Source organism: Nelumbo lutea, chromosome 8 (genome assembly GCF_056320005.1).
Source record: "Nelumbo lutea isolate HS-2025 chromosome 8, American lotus-T2T, whole genome shotgun sequence".
In the NCBI taxonomy this organism is placed as follows: domain Eukaryota; kingdom Viridiplantae; phylum Streptophyta; class Magnoliopsida; order Proteales; family Nelumbonaceae; genus Nelumbo; species Nelumbo lutea.
In genome coordinates, this window is record NC_142691.1 from 3732986 (window position 1) to 3747427 (window position 14442).

The 14442-nt window shown below is 37.7% G+C and overlaps 1 protein-coding gene across 2 annotated transcripts; it reads left to right on the forward strand.

Moving 5' to 3' along the window:
- The first annotated feature begins 301 nt into the window (after positions 1–301).
- On the forward strand, positions 302–13262 carry LOC148842244 (nuclear transcription factor Y subunit A-4-like). 2 transcript variants are annotated; one of them, XM_088958916.1, is made up of 7 exons: positions 330–733; positions 4716–5114; positions 6412–6467; positions 6545–6651; positions 6729–6800; positions 12010–12177; positions 12272–13262. In XM_088958916.1, exons 3-7 carry the CDS (start codon positions 6449–6451, stop codon positions 12638–12640), a joined length of 735 nt encoding a protein of 244 aa, XP_088815042.1. In that variant the 5' UTR covers positions 330–733; positions 4716–5114; positions 6412–6448; the 3' UTR covers positions 12641–13262. The 2 variants fall into 2 exon arrangements, with proteins under 2 accessions (XP_088815040.1, XP_088815042.1); XM_088958914.1 differs by lacking the exon at positions 6412–6467 and having other exon boundaries at positions 302–733.
- The last annotated feature ends 1180 nt before the right edge of the window (positions 13263–14442 follow it).

Sequence of the window (14442 nt, forward strand, 5' to 3'; positions counted from 1 at the left end):
CGAATTGGGCTCATGGGCCGACGCGTAAGTTCGCTTGACTGCAGTCTGCAACCTACTTGAACCTACGTAGACTCTAGAGTCTCGACAAAACAAGACTGTAGATGGTGGAGGGAGCATAGCGACCTCAAATTTTAAAGGGACTGAATTACCCTTGTATATTCTTGGAAACCACCTGTGCTTGCAAAAGAAACTAGTTTGGGGTTTGTGAAAGTGGCAGTTCCGAAAATAACTGAAAGTATTGAGCGCTTAGATAAGAATCGTCGTCCCTAGTTATTTATTAAATGTTCAACATTAATTAACAGCACATAAAGGGAGGAGAGAGAAACAGAAAAGGAAGGGCGTCTGAGCTTTTTAAGGGAGAGAGAAGGAGAGAAAGAGAAAGAGAAAGAGAAAGAGAGAGAGGAAGAAGGGAACAAGCATGGCTTGGTGCGGTCACTGTGGTTGGCTTCTGAAGAGTAGTACATTTATAATATTTAAAGGTATTTTTTAGAAAGAAAAGGGAAAAAAAAAAGAAGTGAACCAGGGAGTTAGCGTGTGCTTAAATGGTCTGATTTGAGAGAGTTTAGAGAGTTTTGGGTTTAGCGTGGAAGGAGCAATGGACCGTAGTTTTCGGTGAAAATCAGAGTTTTAGCAGCAAAGCCAAGAGCGAAGAGGTTTCAAGAAGGGAGACATGCCGAGATCCTCCCCAACATCATCTATTTCGCACTTCTTCTTACTTTACCAAATCCCAAAGGTCCTCTCTGATCTCCCTCTTTCTTTCTCTCTCTCTCTCTCTCTCTCTCTCTATCTTCATCTCTTCTTTATTTCTCTGGCTTCTTCTTTCTGTCTGTCTCCGCTTTTCACTTTTTCTTCTCTCCCTTTCTGGTTTCGTTGTTTGTTGACTTATCTATAAATGTGCATATAGTTTTCTTTCCATTCTCTCTCTCTCTCTCTCTCTCTCTCTCTCTCTCTCTCTTTTCACTTCTGTTCTTCGTCTCTTATATTTTTTTTTGTAGAAACCAGCATGCAAGCACTTCTCTGGTTTATTTGCTATTATTTGTTGTTTCGGAATGCTTTTTTTTAGTTTGAAATTATGCAGATGGAAAAACAGTTCTAGTTCTTGGCTTTGTACTTGCAGATTTTTGACGTGGGTCTTGTTGCATGCTTTGCGTTCCTGAGAAGGAATTTTCATATGGAAACTCTTTTTAATGAATTATATCCTGTCTATTTTATTTCCTCTTACAGCCCGAGTGCATTTCTTCTAGAACTTGGTTAATTTTCATTTTCTTTATAGTGTGTTTGTATTATTTGTGGTATGGGCTACTGGTTTATTAATGACCCAGAATAGTTGGGTGAGTTGACAAGACTTGTGCGTATTTGTGATTCGTCTTTGTTGTGTTTTGGAAGCCATGCGGCGTGAGGTTATTTCATTTTCGTCCTTCATACCATTCCAACCCATAAATTCGTCATCTGAAATAGAGTTCACCGTGGTAAGGAGGATTTTTCCCCTAATGTGCCGGGGAAACCCTAATGGTGATGGCGAATAGAAATGAATCATTTATTGAAATCCTAAAGTGACCTTGTTTCGATTTCCATTAGCATTCTGAAATGTTATTTTAGAAGTTTGTAGCTTCTAATGCATTAATGCATTGCAAAGCTAGAAGAAAATGATTACTGCCTCCCCCCCCCCCCCCCAAAAAAAAAAAAAAAGAAAAAAAAGAAGAAAATTATTTCATTTCAGGTGGCATCACTATGCCTCTTAGCGTTTTATCCTTATTAATTTGTATTCTTTTTGACACATTTGAGATGGGCTCATTTCATATTTGTTTTCGCATTTAAAACCATTATTTCTTCATCTAATGCGGAGTTGTACTCATTCTCTGTAAAACTAAAATGACACATTTCTCCTTTTATTAGCATTCTGTTGATTCTGTATTAAGTGATGACCTTGTATTAGTAAGCTGGATAAATCAAAATGAGATGAACTCTCCTAGATTTTTTTTCCTTTTTTGATAAGTGACGTTTTCCTTCCAGATAGCTCTAATACCTGTTAAAGTTACAATGGTTCAAGCTTTACTTTATTTATTTATTTTTATGAAACATTTTTTATGAAAAAAAAAAGATGTAGCAAGATTGACTGCACACAGGTTGCCTCATTACTGATAAGATATTTTTTTTATTGCTACTGGTAAGATAGGATATACTGTCATTATTTCTTCTATAGGGTCCTATGGCTCAATAGGAGTTAGAAAATCACAAGTGGAAATGTTGATGATATGAAATTTTAAGTGTTAAGATGATAAATGGTAGGAATTCAATTGAAATACATGCTTAATTACAAAACAGAGGTAATTATCAAGGAAAACAAAAACAAAACGGAGGTAAAATATACATAAGCTTTTCTTAGAGTGATACTAATCCACTTGGAGGAAAATGAATAATTTAGGATTATGAACCTATGGACTGGTCAACCCTGAAAATTCCAAGATTATTTTGAGAAGATAAAATGCAAGATGTAAAGCAGACAAAAATAGTAGAAAATTAATTTATGTGATACTGTAAGTTGTATGTCTTGAGTCATCAAAATTATAATCATCATAATCATCTCACAGGAAAAAAGAATCAACATGTCATAGCATAAATAAAAAGGTCCAAAGAACATTATCATGAGATTTCCGGAGCTCTGTTGACTTTCTAGATTTGTATCTCTTTTCTGCTACTTTTCTCATCTCATTATTTACCAAAAAAGATTCTCGTTTTATTATATTTGTTCATGCATATCTTCCTTTTTCTTTCTGCCCGGTGGGGGGGGGGGGGAGGGAGGGAGGTGCAGATAGATTTATTATTCGGTTGATCTAAAATGCCATTACCCAATGTTGGTGTAAACGTTTTAAATTGTGGAGGCATGACATGAGGTGTTCCACTATTCAAAGGCGTGAGGCGTGGTTCAGAAAGCAGGAGGCATAAATCTCCTCAAGGAGGAGGAGGAGTTATTTTTAAGAAGAATGAAGTTGCATAGCATTAGCTGAAAGAGGGTTCTGTTGAAACAGAGGTGAGCAAGAAAGAAGCAAGGACATGATCCCCTAGCTCAAGAAACCAAATTGGGCTGCATCAAGTGTTGGCACCCTTCCCTACCCTTTCCTTTCCATTCATTTCCTTTCTCTCTTTCTATCTAAATGAAATGTACATTAGGTTGCATGAGATGTATGCCTCAGAGGCACCAATGCCTCAGGGCATGTTGATTGTGCCTCACCTGAAGTTGCATCTCTAGGCATATGCGTCACATGCCTTTAAAATCATTGATTGGTACCAGTTATCCTGGGACTTGGGAGGGGTAGACTGGACACTGTCCTAAATTTTGGATTTTTTTTGCACAAAGTGGCCACTCTCAGACTCGAAACTCTGTCTTCATGCTTGCCAGCCAGAGATTTTACCATTACACCAAGTAATGGCTCCTATTATTTTGTCAATCTCCACTTTAAATTTAATTACAAAAAGAATCTCCATCTTAAATTTTGTGGCAATGGTAGACAGTGTTCCTTCTCCAACATGCTGCATCATGACATCATGATTCTTTGGCTGTTGATAAGGGTGTGATTGGTTTTGGATAAGGTGATGGAGCTGAAAGTTCCTGTGAGCCTCCCTATAATAGAGAATAGTGAAAGAGATGCTCAGGCAAATAGGGCATAAGAAAAATGCTGGTTCAAAACAAAAATGAGGAAAGGAAATTGGTTTGCTGTATGTTAATATGTAAATAGTTCTGTGGCCATTTTTTTTCCTGAAGGAAAAGAAATTTATTTTCATTTTTGGCTAGATGAAGATACCATTCTTTAATTGTTCTTCTAGATGATGTGGGAGTGGATTGCCAGGGTCAGTCCCTGAAGTTGTGGAGTTTGTGTTCATTTTATTACCATGTTTCTCTCTGTGTTTGCTAGTTTCCTGTTGATTAGGTAGCCTCATTTTGGCTCTGTCTGTTTCTATTTAACGATTCTTGGGTTTCTTGATCTTCTCCTGGTCTATTGGCCTTTTGTTTGGTTGGGTTGTTGGTTAGTCTGTCTGATGTCTGAACTCCAGGTCTTTGTTTTTGTATTGGTTTGATCCTTTTGTAGGTTCTGGGATTGGGTGTTTGTAGTCATGGGCCACTTTGGATGGATTATATAGGTGCTCCTCTTCCTAAAGTTTTTTCTCTGTTCTTGTTATGGAGGCATTTGTGGTTCCAGGAGCATCTTTTACTGATTTACCCATCTGTGTTCTTCCATTTATTGTTATCTAATGCCAAAGGATCTGGGGTTTATGGATATTAATATCTAGTGATTATGTTTTTTGTGCATTGTAGCTTGCAGATAGCAGTTGTCAATGTCCTTGACATGATTAAGTTCACAAGATTAATCAAATTTCTTTAAAGATTTATTTGCTTTTTGATGTTACCATTCTAAATTAGCAATGGCATTTACTAAGGGTTTGTTCCATTCTTTAAGTTCTTTTCTTCTGGAAGGGAGGGCAAATTTTTGTACCGAGAGTATGTGACTTGTTCATGTTGACAGTGATTTAGTGAATAGAAACATTTGATATCAATTTGAATGGTGGATCTACATTGTATTTTGTGATAATACTGCAATCAAATTAAATATATCTAGGCTTCGGTTCCAGTATTGCAATGTCATTTTGATCTGCATCAAACTTTGATATTAGCTGGATGGCTTCATCGTATTTGGTTATTGGGGTTCTTTATGCAGGCACTTTCTAGGCAGTTCAAGACATTGTTGAGGATATAGGAGATTTCATATCTTAATTTTGATATATACTGAAAAAAATTTGAGAAGAGGGCACAATAATGCAAAACATAGCTAAGAAAGATTCTGATCAAAGTTCAGTCTGGTCAACATCCCCTTGTGTCGTTAGCTGCCCATCGTGGTTGAACTCTTCTGGGTCACAAATATCTGCATCGTCTATATCTCAAAGTTTGATCTCGAAGATGGACACTCAATTCCAACACTGTCATAACATGAAACCACTAGGTCTTCAACCACAGGACCAGGAATCATCCTCAACTCAATCAACCGGTCAATCTCACCATGAAGTGACAACTGTGGCAGGAGGAAACCATCATGGGCAATTCATTTCAACACAATCTGGTATACATTATTCATAATCAAATAAAGTTTTTCAATGTTTTAATTATCAAAAAAAAATTCAATGTTTTACTTGTGTTAAATTTTATATGGTTGTCATTATTTCTATTTAACCCATGATTGTTGACATTGATGGACTAAGTGTGACACTAGTTGTACCATGTCTCTAGTGGGTTGAAGTTCAGTTATACACATTTTGCAATGCTTTCTAGCATGCTTCTAGTTTGTGAGATGTGGATGACTATCTTTTATAATTTACCTAATATAAAATTGGACAAAGCGGAAGTCTTTTTACCCCTTTCTGAGGCATCTGGTCTTACTTCTGCCATTTCTTTCGAAGCTACATTGAAGTTCCCTACTCATTATAAGGAATTCCTTTGATGAGTCACCATCCCTATATATTCCATTTTGATCCTACTAATTACATGGCATAAAGTGGAGATGCTTCCAGAAGAATCCTACTCAGTTGCTGAAAGCCTCAGTAGACAGGCTGTCCATGGTATCTAGCAACTTGTTTTGAGATGTTTACTTCATCTTATGAGTGAAAACAAAGAACTATTGCACCTTGTGGCAATGGATCAAGAATGTGTTGTTTTAGGATGTGCTTGACACTTTTGGCCCATTAGTTTGTGGCACTCACTGGTGTTCCTTTTTCTTTTAAATTCTATTCTGTCTCTGCATTTCATGTTCTCATTTCTTGGTGTCTCATGAGATTTTTTCATTCATTGGACTGTTTTTCTTCAACAGATAAAAGTACTCTTATTTTTATTCTCTACTAGTAGTCTTAGATCCACAGAAAATTTAGTTGCCACTTGGTATTGTAAATCTTGCTTTATCCCACTTTTTATTGCCTTTGTATATCTTGCCTTTTCATGGCACCTTCCATTTTTATTTACATTATGTGTCTGCTATTTTTTCCTTCCTATTATGATTCACTAATCACTACTATGCATCAAGAAAAGAAAAGACATTTGACTTGCAAGTACTGTGTGATTTTGAAAGGCAAAGTTAGTGTCTAGTAAAACTGTAGAGGCTTCTGTCATTCTCTTCTGATACCAGCATTTGCATTTCTTGCTATTTATTTATTTGAAATTGGACGAGTAATTTCTTGGTTTCTGGTTCCTAGAGCATTAGGTTTCTTCTATATAGAGTTCCAATATCTTGACATTACTTAATGGATGTATCTTAGACGTCAAGTTCTGCTTTTAGCTCTGGGGTCTTGAACCTGAACATGGCTATTCATGTCATTATTCTCGTTTCTGGCTGCATCAAGTTGGCACTTTGTCTAACTTTCCAACAGGTCTGACATCTGTAGAAGGGCATCTGTTTTCAAAACTATGGGATTTTCTTCTCAAGGTTGTAGGTTTTCCTAGATGCCCATGTTTCACTGGTGGCACATACCTAATTTGACTTCTATTCTAACATTTTTCCAGGATTGGACGATTATGGAAAGCATGTAGAAAGTCAGACGAAACCAGTTTTGCCTCTGGGGACCCCTGATTTTGTTTTCCCTTCTCAAATTGGTTACAGTCAGTCAATGGTTAGTTTATGCCATTTTTTCAGGTAGATAGTTGTAGCTGTGGATGCTGGTCTAACGCTTCATAATTGATATTTCAGGCTCGTATTCCATACCCTTATGCTGAACCATATATGAATGGGTATTTGGCTGCTTATGGGCCACAAGCTGTTGTAAGTGCCATCAAATATCTTGTCTTTCTCTAATTTATGGATATAACCTCATTTCGAGCTTGTTTCCCCCTATAGGGGCTTAGATTGTTGTAAGAGAGTAGTTTCCTGGATTGCCTTTCTGCTTGTGCAAGCAGCCTTCTCATGGGTTGATCTTTAACTCTCAAAAGACTTAAAGTTCATTTTCTAGATTGGGTTTTGTATTTAATTGTTGTACTGTTTTTGAGTGCAGAGGGTGATATACTGTAAAGCAGCTTTTGATTACCTGTGAAAATATAGCCCTGTTTTAGCAGGTAGATGAATACAACATTAAGAAAGAGGGAAATTTTGGGTAGGGAGATGTACAAGACTAAACACCCACACTCTGCAGAGTTCTATTGGGGAGTTTCAACCCTCAAGGATTAAAAGCCATATGGTCAACATATACAGTTAAGTAGCATCTACCGATGACAAATGAGAGGCAACATCACTAATCCCAGTGAATGATACTCTCACATCTGTCCCAGAAGTGTTACAGACTTGGGCGTTTAAATTCTTTAGAAAGCAATCAGCATAGTATAGTGAGTCATATACCCTCCACCTAATTTGGTCTTCAAAAGTGTTGAAATTCTTACAACAGAGTTTGGGTTGGAGGAAAATGCATAAGTTGAATGCAATATCATGTCTGTGCAAGGGGTTTGGTGTGTTTTAACAAAGATACAGCTATTGGTGGGGTGTCAATTTGTGATGGGATTTGAGTCTCTTTAATTTCTTGGCTTTATTAGTTGTTTTAGTTTGCTTTGTTCTAGTGGGATTATCAGTAGGTTCCATATCCAAGTCTTCTTGTGGGTTATAGCTTTACCTTAGTTTTAATGCAACTAGGAGACAATGTCTAAAATGGAGTCTATAAATGGAGATTTGAGCCCTTATGTTGAGTCAAAAAATAGAGCCATTATAATTGGACTTTAGAGTTGATTTAATGATTAAAAGTTAAATAGTGAATTGTGGTTGTAGGAACTGGCTCCAAGCATCTGAGATTTGCTATCAAATCTGAGATCTTTATTCACATGCCAGGAACACCCAAGAACGATTTTTTCCTCGTCCTACTGCCATAGTTTTCAAGGCCCCAAGGGAGGCTGGGTGGCAGGACATATATCCTAGGGTAGTTCCCCAGGTTCCATAATCATATTTCCTTAATAATTATCCATAATTTTCAAAAGAAAAGTATAAACTTCATGTTAAAGTATAGAAAATCAACATATTTTTAAGAAGAAAAAGAAGAAAGGAAAGAAAATTCAAAAAATATGGGGGCCAAATCCCTATTTTTGTTATAGGAAGGAAGAAAAGAAATGGTTGAAGAAGAAAATGTGTTGATTAGACAAAATTTTAAGTTCTTTCTTATTTGTTAAGGTTTTGAAGTCTGGGTTCGGGGGGTTATGGGTTGGGGGAAGGGCTACCCCCTGTTGTGTAGCCCTTCAAAAAGATTTCAAAAAAAAAAAAGCACAGCATTTAGCAATGTTTGTATTGATTAAACCTTAACAAATAAGAACATAATAAAAAGAAATTAGTATATAAACACACAAAATGAATATTTTAGTTTAATAATGTCTATTTTATGGTTATAATCTTAAATATAAAACTATTTTATAACACAATGTACAAAACTGCTTGGTGATTGGGTGTGGTGAGCCTCCAAGGGGTGCCTTGTCCCCTAGTTGCTACCTTGACAATTTTGCCTACCACAACACTGTTGAGCATAGAGCAGAGCTCTTGCAATCATTGCACTGCAATTTCCCTTTCTTTTGTAGAAAGCTATTGGATACTGGATGGTCCCAAAAGAAGATGGAAGTAATGCTCTTTAAGATTAAGGATTATAAAATAGATTTAATGGTTATAGCCAGATAGGGTTCACAACTCTTAACCTAGCTCTTTAATAGGAGCCCCACCAAATTCTCACTACAACAAAAGAAGTTTAGCTCATGTAGTGGTGAAACACAATTATATAGAATAAATTTCAATTTGGCAAAATGAGATACATGCACTCGTAAGTGTTGCCAGCTTGGTGGGCTACATTTTTGCACTTGATCGTTCATACATCCTTTCAACTAGAATACATGCCACTCATAAATATTGTGGATTGATGCCTTCCTGTTCCATGTGCACCCACATATCCAGAGTAGTATGGGATTTGGTGTTGAACGAGTATGCTGTCATATGTTCATCTATGATATGTTACTTCCATGTCAGAAAGGTTTCATTTATAAAATGGAAAAGATTGCAGTTACCACTGAACAACCATGGTACGTCCTGTTTGTGGTGACTACTGCATGGTAGTTGGTAGGTATCTTTTGCTTGGGTTAATTGTAGGCAGATATTTGAATCTAGTTCAGTGATTTGGACATAATTTTCCTTCTTTATGAACTAAAATATTAGATAAGTATAAAAAATTGTTTTGTCAAGCTCGTTGGTATGTGGATATGTTATATGATGTAATTAAGTCTAGGGTAAATTTCCTAAATTACCCCTACTGTTTAGCTAATTGACTAACTATACCCTTACTGTTTATATATTGTCTTAGAGTACCCTTAAATTTTCTGACAATCGACTACCTCTACCCCTACCATTAGGAACCGTTAAGATTCCATCACAATTCGTACACGTGATCCCACGTAACCTATAATTTTTTTCAAAATCCAATATTACCCTTTTCAAAGAAGGTAATGAATTAACTCTGGCGTACTGCCTGGAAATCGAACGGCTGATCTGAGTTACCCTCCCGTTCCAGCACTCCATTTTGCGACAGCAGCTTTCGAGGATGCCATGAACGGCTGATCTGAGTTGGCTTCAAGGATCATAGAGAATAACTCAGAAGCCACATCTTAGGTTCAGCTGCTTTTATTGGGTAGCAGAAACTCTGTTGCTGGTATTAAAAAGGTCAAACAAACAATTTCTTTTTTAGCTTCTTCAATTCTCTTCATTTCACCTCCTACCCTTCTCTCGTCTCCCTTTCTCCATCTTTTCTCTTAGATTTCGGATAAAACCGCCTTTTTTTTGTTTGATTTTTCAGACAAGAACCTAAACACAAACTCTCTCTCTCTCTCTCTCTCTCTTCTCAAAGACGAAGGCGATTCTTGTGACCTCAAAATCCATGGAAATTCAGCTCGAAATCCTACAATTTCTGTCAAAATTCAAGCTCTGTTAATGGCATATGCACAGATGCCCCGAGCAAAGTTGCAGGGCTTTGTAGCGAAGCTTGCAATAGAGAGGTAAGAGCTTGCCGTATGCCTTCAGGGAGAAGGAAGAGCTGAACAGGAAGGAGGACTTTGGGCTTCGGAATTCGAAGCTCGAAAACCAGAGCAGGAAACAACGCCACAGGAAATCCGGTTTCGCGAGAAGAGATACTTCGGAGGAGGCCTTCTCGTCGTTCCAAGCCGCTTTAATTGGTCTTCGATCGACATCTGTAGTGAAACTTTGCTAATAGATTCAGTATTATAAAGGAGAAGCTTTTTATGAATTCTGCTCAGTCTCCCATGGTATTCGATACCATGGCTTGTTTCTTTGATCCCACCTCCACTTTTTCTGTAATTCTGTTCAGTCTCCCAAGGAGAAGCTTTTTATGAATTCTGGTAGCCCACCTCCTTTGAGCAGATGCTATTTTTGTTGGTGGTCTCTAAATGCCTGTTGGATTTAGGGAAAGGCAGGACCTTCTAAGGTTCCGTCTCCAAATGGCTGACTGCCATGACAAACAAGAAACACGAATGGGGGAGGGGGGAGAGGAGAGTACAGGTCGAGAGAGAGGTTTTCTCAGAACACATAACACAAGTTTTCTACTGCAACTGTTCCATCTCCGAATCTTTATGTCTCCAAATCGCTTCCACTCTTGTTGTTCTGTTACTGCACAAAGGCAAGTTCTTTTTCTTCTCTTGACAGCAGCAGCTGTTATTGGGTGAAATGGGAAACATGCTCTTCTTTAATTACAGAGTCCAGGATTCTTGCCATTTAAAACCAAACTTGTCCCCATAAATGTGGTTAGGGTTTTGATGTACCAGTGTTTCTTTCCCCCCTTTTTTTGTTTTATTTTGAAAATTTGAAGAAGAATAAAGGGTAAATTTGTCTTTTTATCTTTCTTTTAACGGGTGCTAACAGTAAGGCAAGTATTAGTCAATTGTCAGAAACAGTAGGGGTAGTGTTAGTCGATTTTCAAACAGTAAGGGTACACTTAGTCATTTAGCTAAACCATAAGGGTAGTTTAAGAAATTTACCCTTAATTCTATTAGAGATAAAGGTAGTTCTGAAAATGTCTCAGTTTAGGGGCTTCACTATAATCATATTTATAGCCTCAAGAAAGTTATCCTTGTAATTATTGAATAGTTTTAATATAAGAAGGTTCTCCCATGTGACTATATGAGACAGCATTATGTTTATGTTTTTAACCCTAAACTATCTTTCTTCTCTCTTCCTCTTCCATTTATTCTTTAATTTTTGAAGACTTACAATGCTATTTGTATGCAATAATTTGGTTGCAGGTTTGTTTTATTTACATGGTTTGGAAAATGACAATTGTTTTACATGAATTGCCAATTCAGAAGTGTTTTAGGCAATTAAATAAAGTTGACTTGGTCTAGAGTATGCTGTTAATGGTTTTAGATCATAGCCAACTTGAATACTAGGGTGTCTACTGGTATATTTTTCTTTTTCTTTTTTTTTTCCCCTTAATTTATCTCCAGATTTGACTCAAGTTGTGACGTCTTGGAAGTGCTGGAGTTTCTCTGTTTCATACTTAAATCTGAAACTAATTTGACCATAAGAATCGGCACATATCTATACCCATCAAGTGGGTCTAGTTGCAAAATTAAGTTGGTGGAACATCCGATTGATCATTTACATCCATATTAAATTTCTTTGGCGGGTTCCAGTACCAAGGGCAGTAGAATCATTGGAGTTCAATCTGTTTTGTATGGCACCGAGAGCATATTGGGTAGAATGGGATAATAATACAGGATGGAACTAAATCATGGCATCCGTGGGCATGAGGTCAATGGAGAGGGTTGTGGGTCAAAATTTCTTGACAGCAGAAAGCTAATGGTGCCAATCTCGTGGTATAAGATTGTAATCTGCCACTGTCAAAAAATCCAACCTTTATGTGGAAAATGACTATTTGAAGGGCCTTGCTACCAAAGAATGCCACCTGCTAATGTTTTATGTGACTTGCATATTGTTGGAACTTGAACAGATTCATTCGCAAATGATTGGGATGGCACCTGCACGAGTCCCATTGCCTCTTGATGTTACAGATGATGAACCCATCTATGTCAATGCAAAACAATATCGTGGAATTCTCAGACGGAGACAGTCGAGAGCCAAGCTTGAGGCCCAAAATAAGCTTGCCAAAGGACGCAAGGTTTGTTACTTTGGCTACCCCCCGGGCCTGCCTTCTTTGTCCCTTTATTTCTTCTGAAACTTATTTCCTTTTCTAAATTAACAATTATTTACAGCCATATCTTCATGAATCTCGACATCTTCATGCACTGAGGAGGGCTCGGGGTTCTGGAGGACGGTTCCTCAACACAAAGAAGCTTCAGGAGACCAAGTCTGTTGCTTCTGATGGCCACGAGGCCTTGGACTCTGCTTCTCTACAACAGGGTAGAAATCTATCGGAGTCTGAAGTTCTTCAGTCAGAGACAGGGACTGCAGGCGCCTCAGCCACCTCTGATGTCACTAGCATTTCCAATAGTGATGAAATCTGCCGGCAGCCAGATCCATGGTTCTCAGTTTATGCACCCCGTGGGGGTCATTCCATGCAAAGTGGTGGAGTTGGCATCGTGTGCAATGGATCCGAACTCCGTGTTCCCATCATGCGATGAGAGACGGAGAGGAGCACAACCAGATCGGCAGGTGTCTGGTGTTCCTTTGGCAATTCATCCTTGGCTTTGATACTTAGTTCTTTGATGGCTAGAAGGTAGGATTCCCATAAGAAGACGAAGTGTATTAGTAAAACCATCATTACCAACTTGTTTCATCTTTTTGAGGTACTTGGGGAATTTGACAATTGTTTGAAGAAAGGCTCTGTTCACAAGGTTCCGCTCTGCTGCCTATGCCACTTCTGCTTCACTTGGGTTGGGTTTAGTACTTTGTAATGGTTGTTTATTTGATCGTAGTGTTGGTAGTTTGCCTGGTTCTGGCGTCTCAAATCCTCAACCTCGTTACGACCAAACAGAATTAATGTGATTCTTCCTGTTTCTTTCCATGAAGGACAGCATATTTGGACTTTCTAGGTTTTTTTAGGGCAGATTCATTGCTCAGAAGACTCTGCTTTCACAGCCTTTTCGGTTTTTCCTATCTTTTTATTCATGCAAGGGGCTGTGAGGACAGTGTGAGAAGGGTCTTGTGAGGAACGAATCCGATTTCAGGTGTTTTTTGCCAAACATTGTATATACTTTATTGGATGTATGATGGGGCCTAAGTGCCTAACTGCAAAAGGGAAAAGAGGTGTGGTCAACATGAAAATACACATTGTGAAACTTGAACTGACGAAAAATAAAAGTTTAATGTGATTGGTAGAGAGTTTGAGACTTGAGATTTGGATTTCAATGATAATGACATGATACAAAACTAGAGTCTCATCAAACCAGTATAATGGTGAAAGGAGATTCATAGCTGATCGTCGATTGTATTTACGAGAATAAGCCGCCATGGAACGTCTACAATATCACTTTTGACATTTAGGGTGTGTTTTGAAGGAAAAAATAGGAAAACCTTATAAACTTTGTGTAAGTTTTCAAATCAAACATAGCCTTAACGGGTGATGGGATGGAAGCAACAAATGTTTCCATATCAAGCAAAGCCTGGTTTTTATGTAATTCGAAGAGGATTAGAATAGGCCAGAGGGCAGAACCTTACGAGGTGGCCATGTTCATCCAGCAGGGAGGAAATCGATTATTATGGCTACAAATACAATTATAAGGGAACTCCAGGTTGAAGTTAGTCCTTGTTTTCCATAGTCTCTGCTCTGGGGGCTTCAAATCCCCGTTAGTATACAATTGGGCATGTATGCATGCATCATCAAAATATCAGGAAATTAGCCTGGATGAGGAACTGAAAAGAGATAGGGACCCAGGAAATCAATACGTATGATCATGAGTACTCTGTTTCACCACCTTGTTACTTACAAAAAACTAACTAATTAACAAACAAACAAACAAACAAACTAACTAACTATATATTCTGAGAAACCATTGCTGTACTTAATGATTATGCTTTGGGTTTGCTTAGGAAGCAATTTTAATCATCAAAATGGCGTTTTTTGGATCAATCAATTTGATGTGGCATTTACATTTTGAAAAAGCTGTCAGCTTGATACGTCATACCCTTAATACAATGAAAATATTTTAAAATCTCCATCTCATTGGTTTTTTTTAAGTGTTTTTAGAAAAAAGGTAAATTACAAAGAACCCCCTTAGCGACAGTGGTCAAGTGACGATTATCCCCATGAACTTTCATTTTAAACAGGACCTCTCTAAACTTTCACTTTGCCACAATTATGCCTGACTGTTAAATAAGATAACGGAATGTATTAAATTATAAAATTACCCCAATTTTCTTTAAACGACTCCAGCTAAAGTAACAGGAGTCATTTCATTGACATAAAAAAAAAAACAGTTTCTTT

Excerpts from the sequence above, each read along its gene's own strand:
- LOC148842244 (XM_088958914.1), top strand. The coding sequence starts at position 4,814 with ATGCAAAACATAGCTAAGAAAGATTCTGATCAAAGTTCAGTCTGGTCA. Across the intron at positions 6,801-12,009 it reads CTTATGGGCCACAAGCTGTT|ATTCATTCGCAAATGATTGG; the intron begins GTAAGTGCCATC and ends GAACTTGAACAG. Across the intron at positions 12,178-12,271 it reads AGCTTGCCAAAGGACGCAAG|CCATATCTTCATGAATCTCG; the intron begins GTTTGTTACTTT and ends AATTATTTACAG.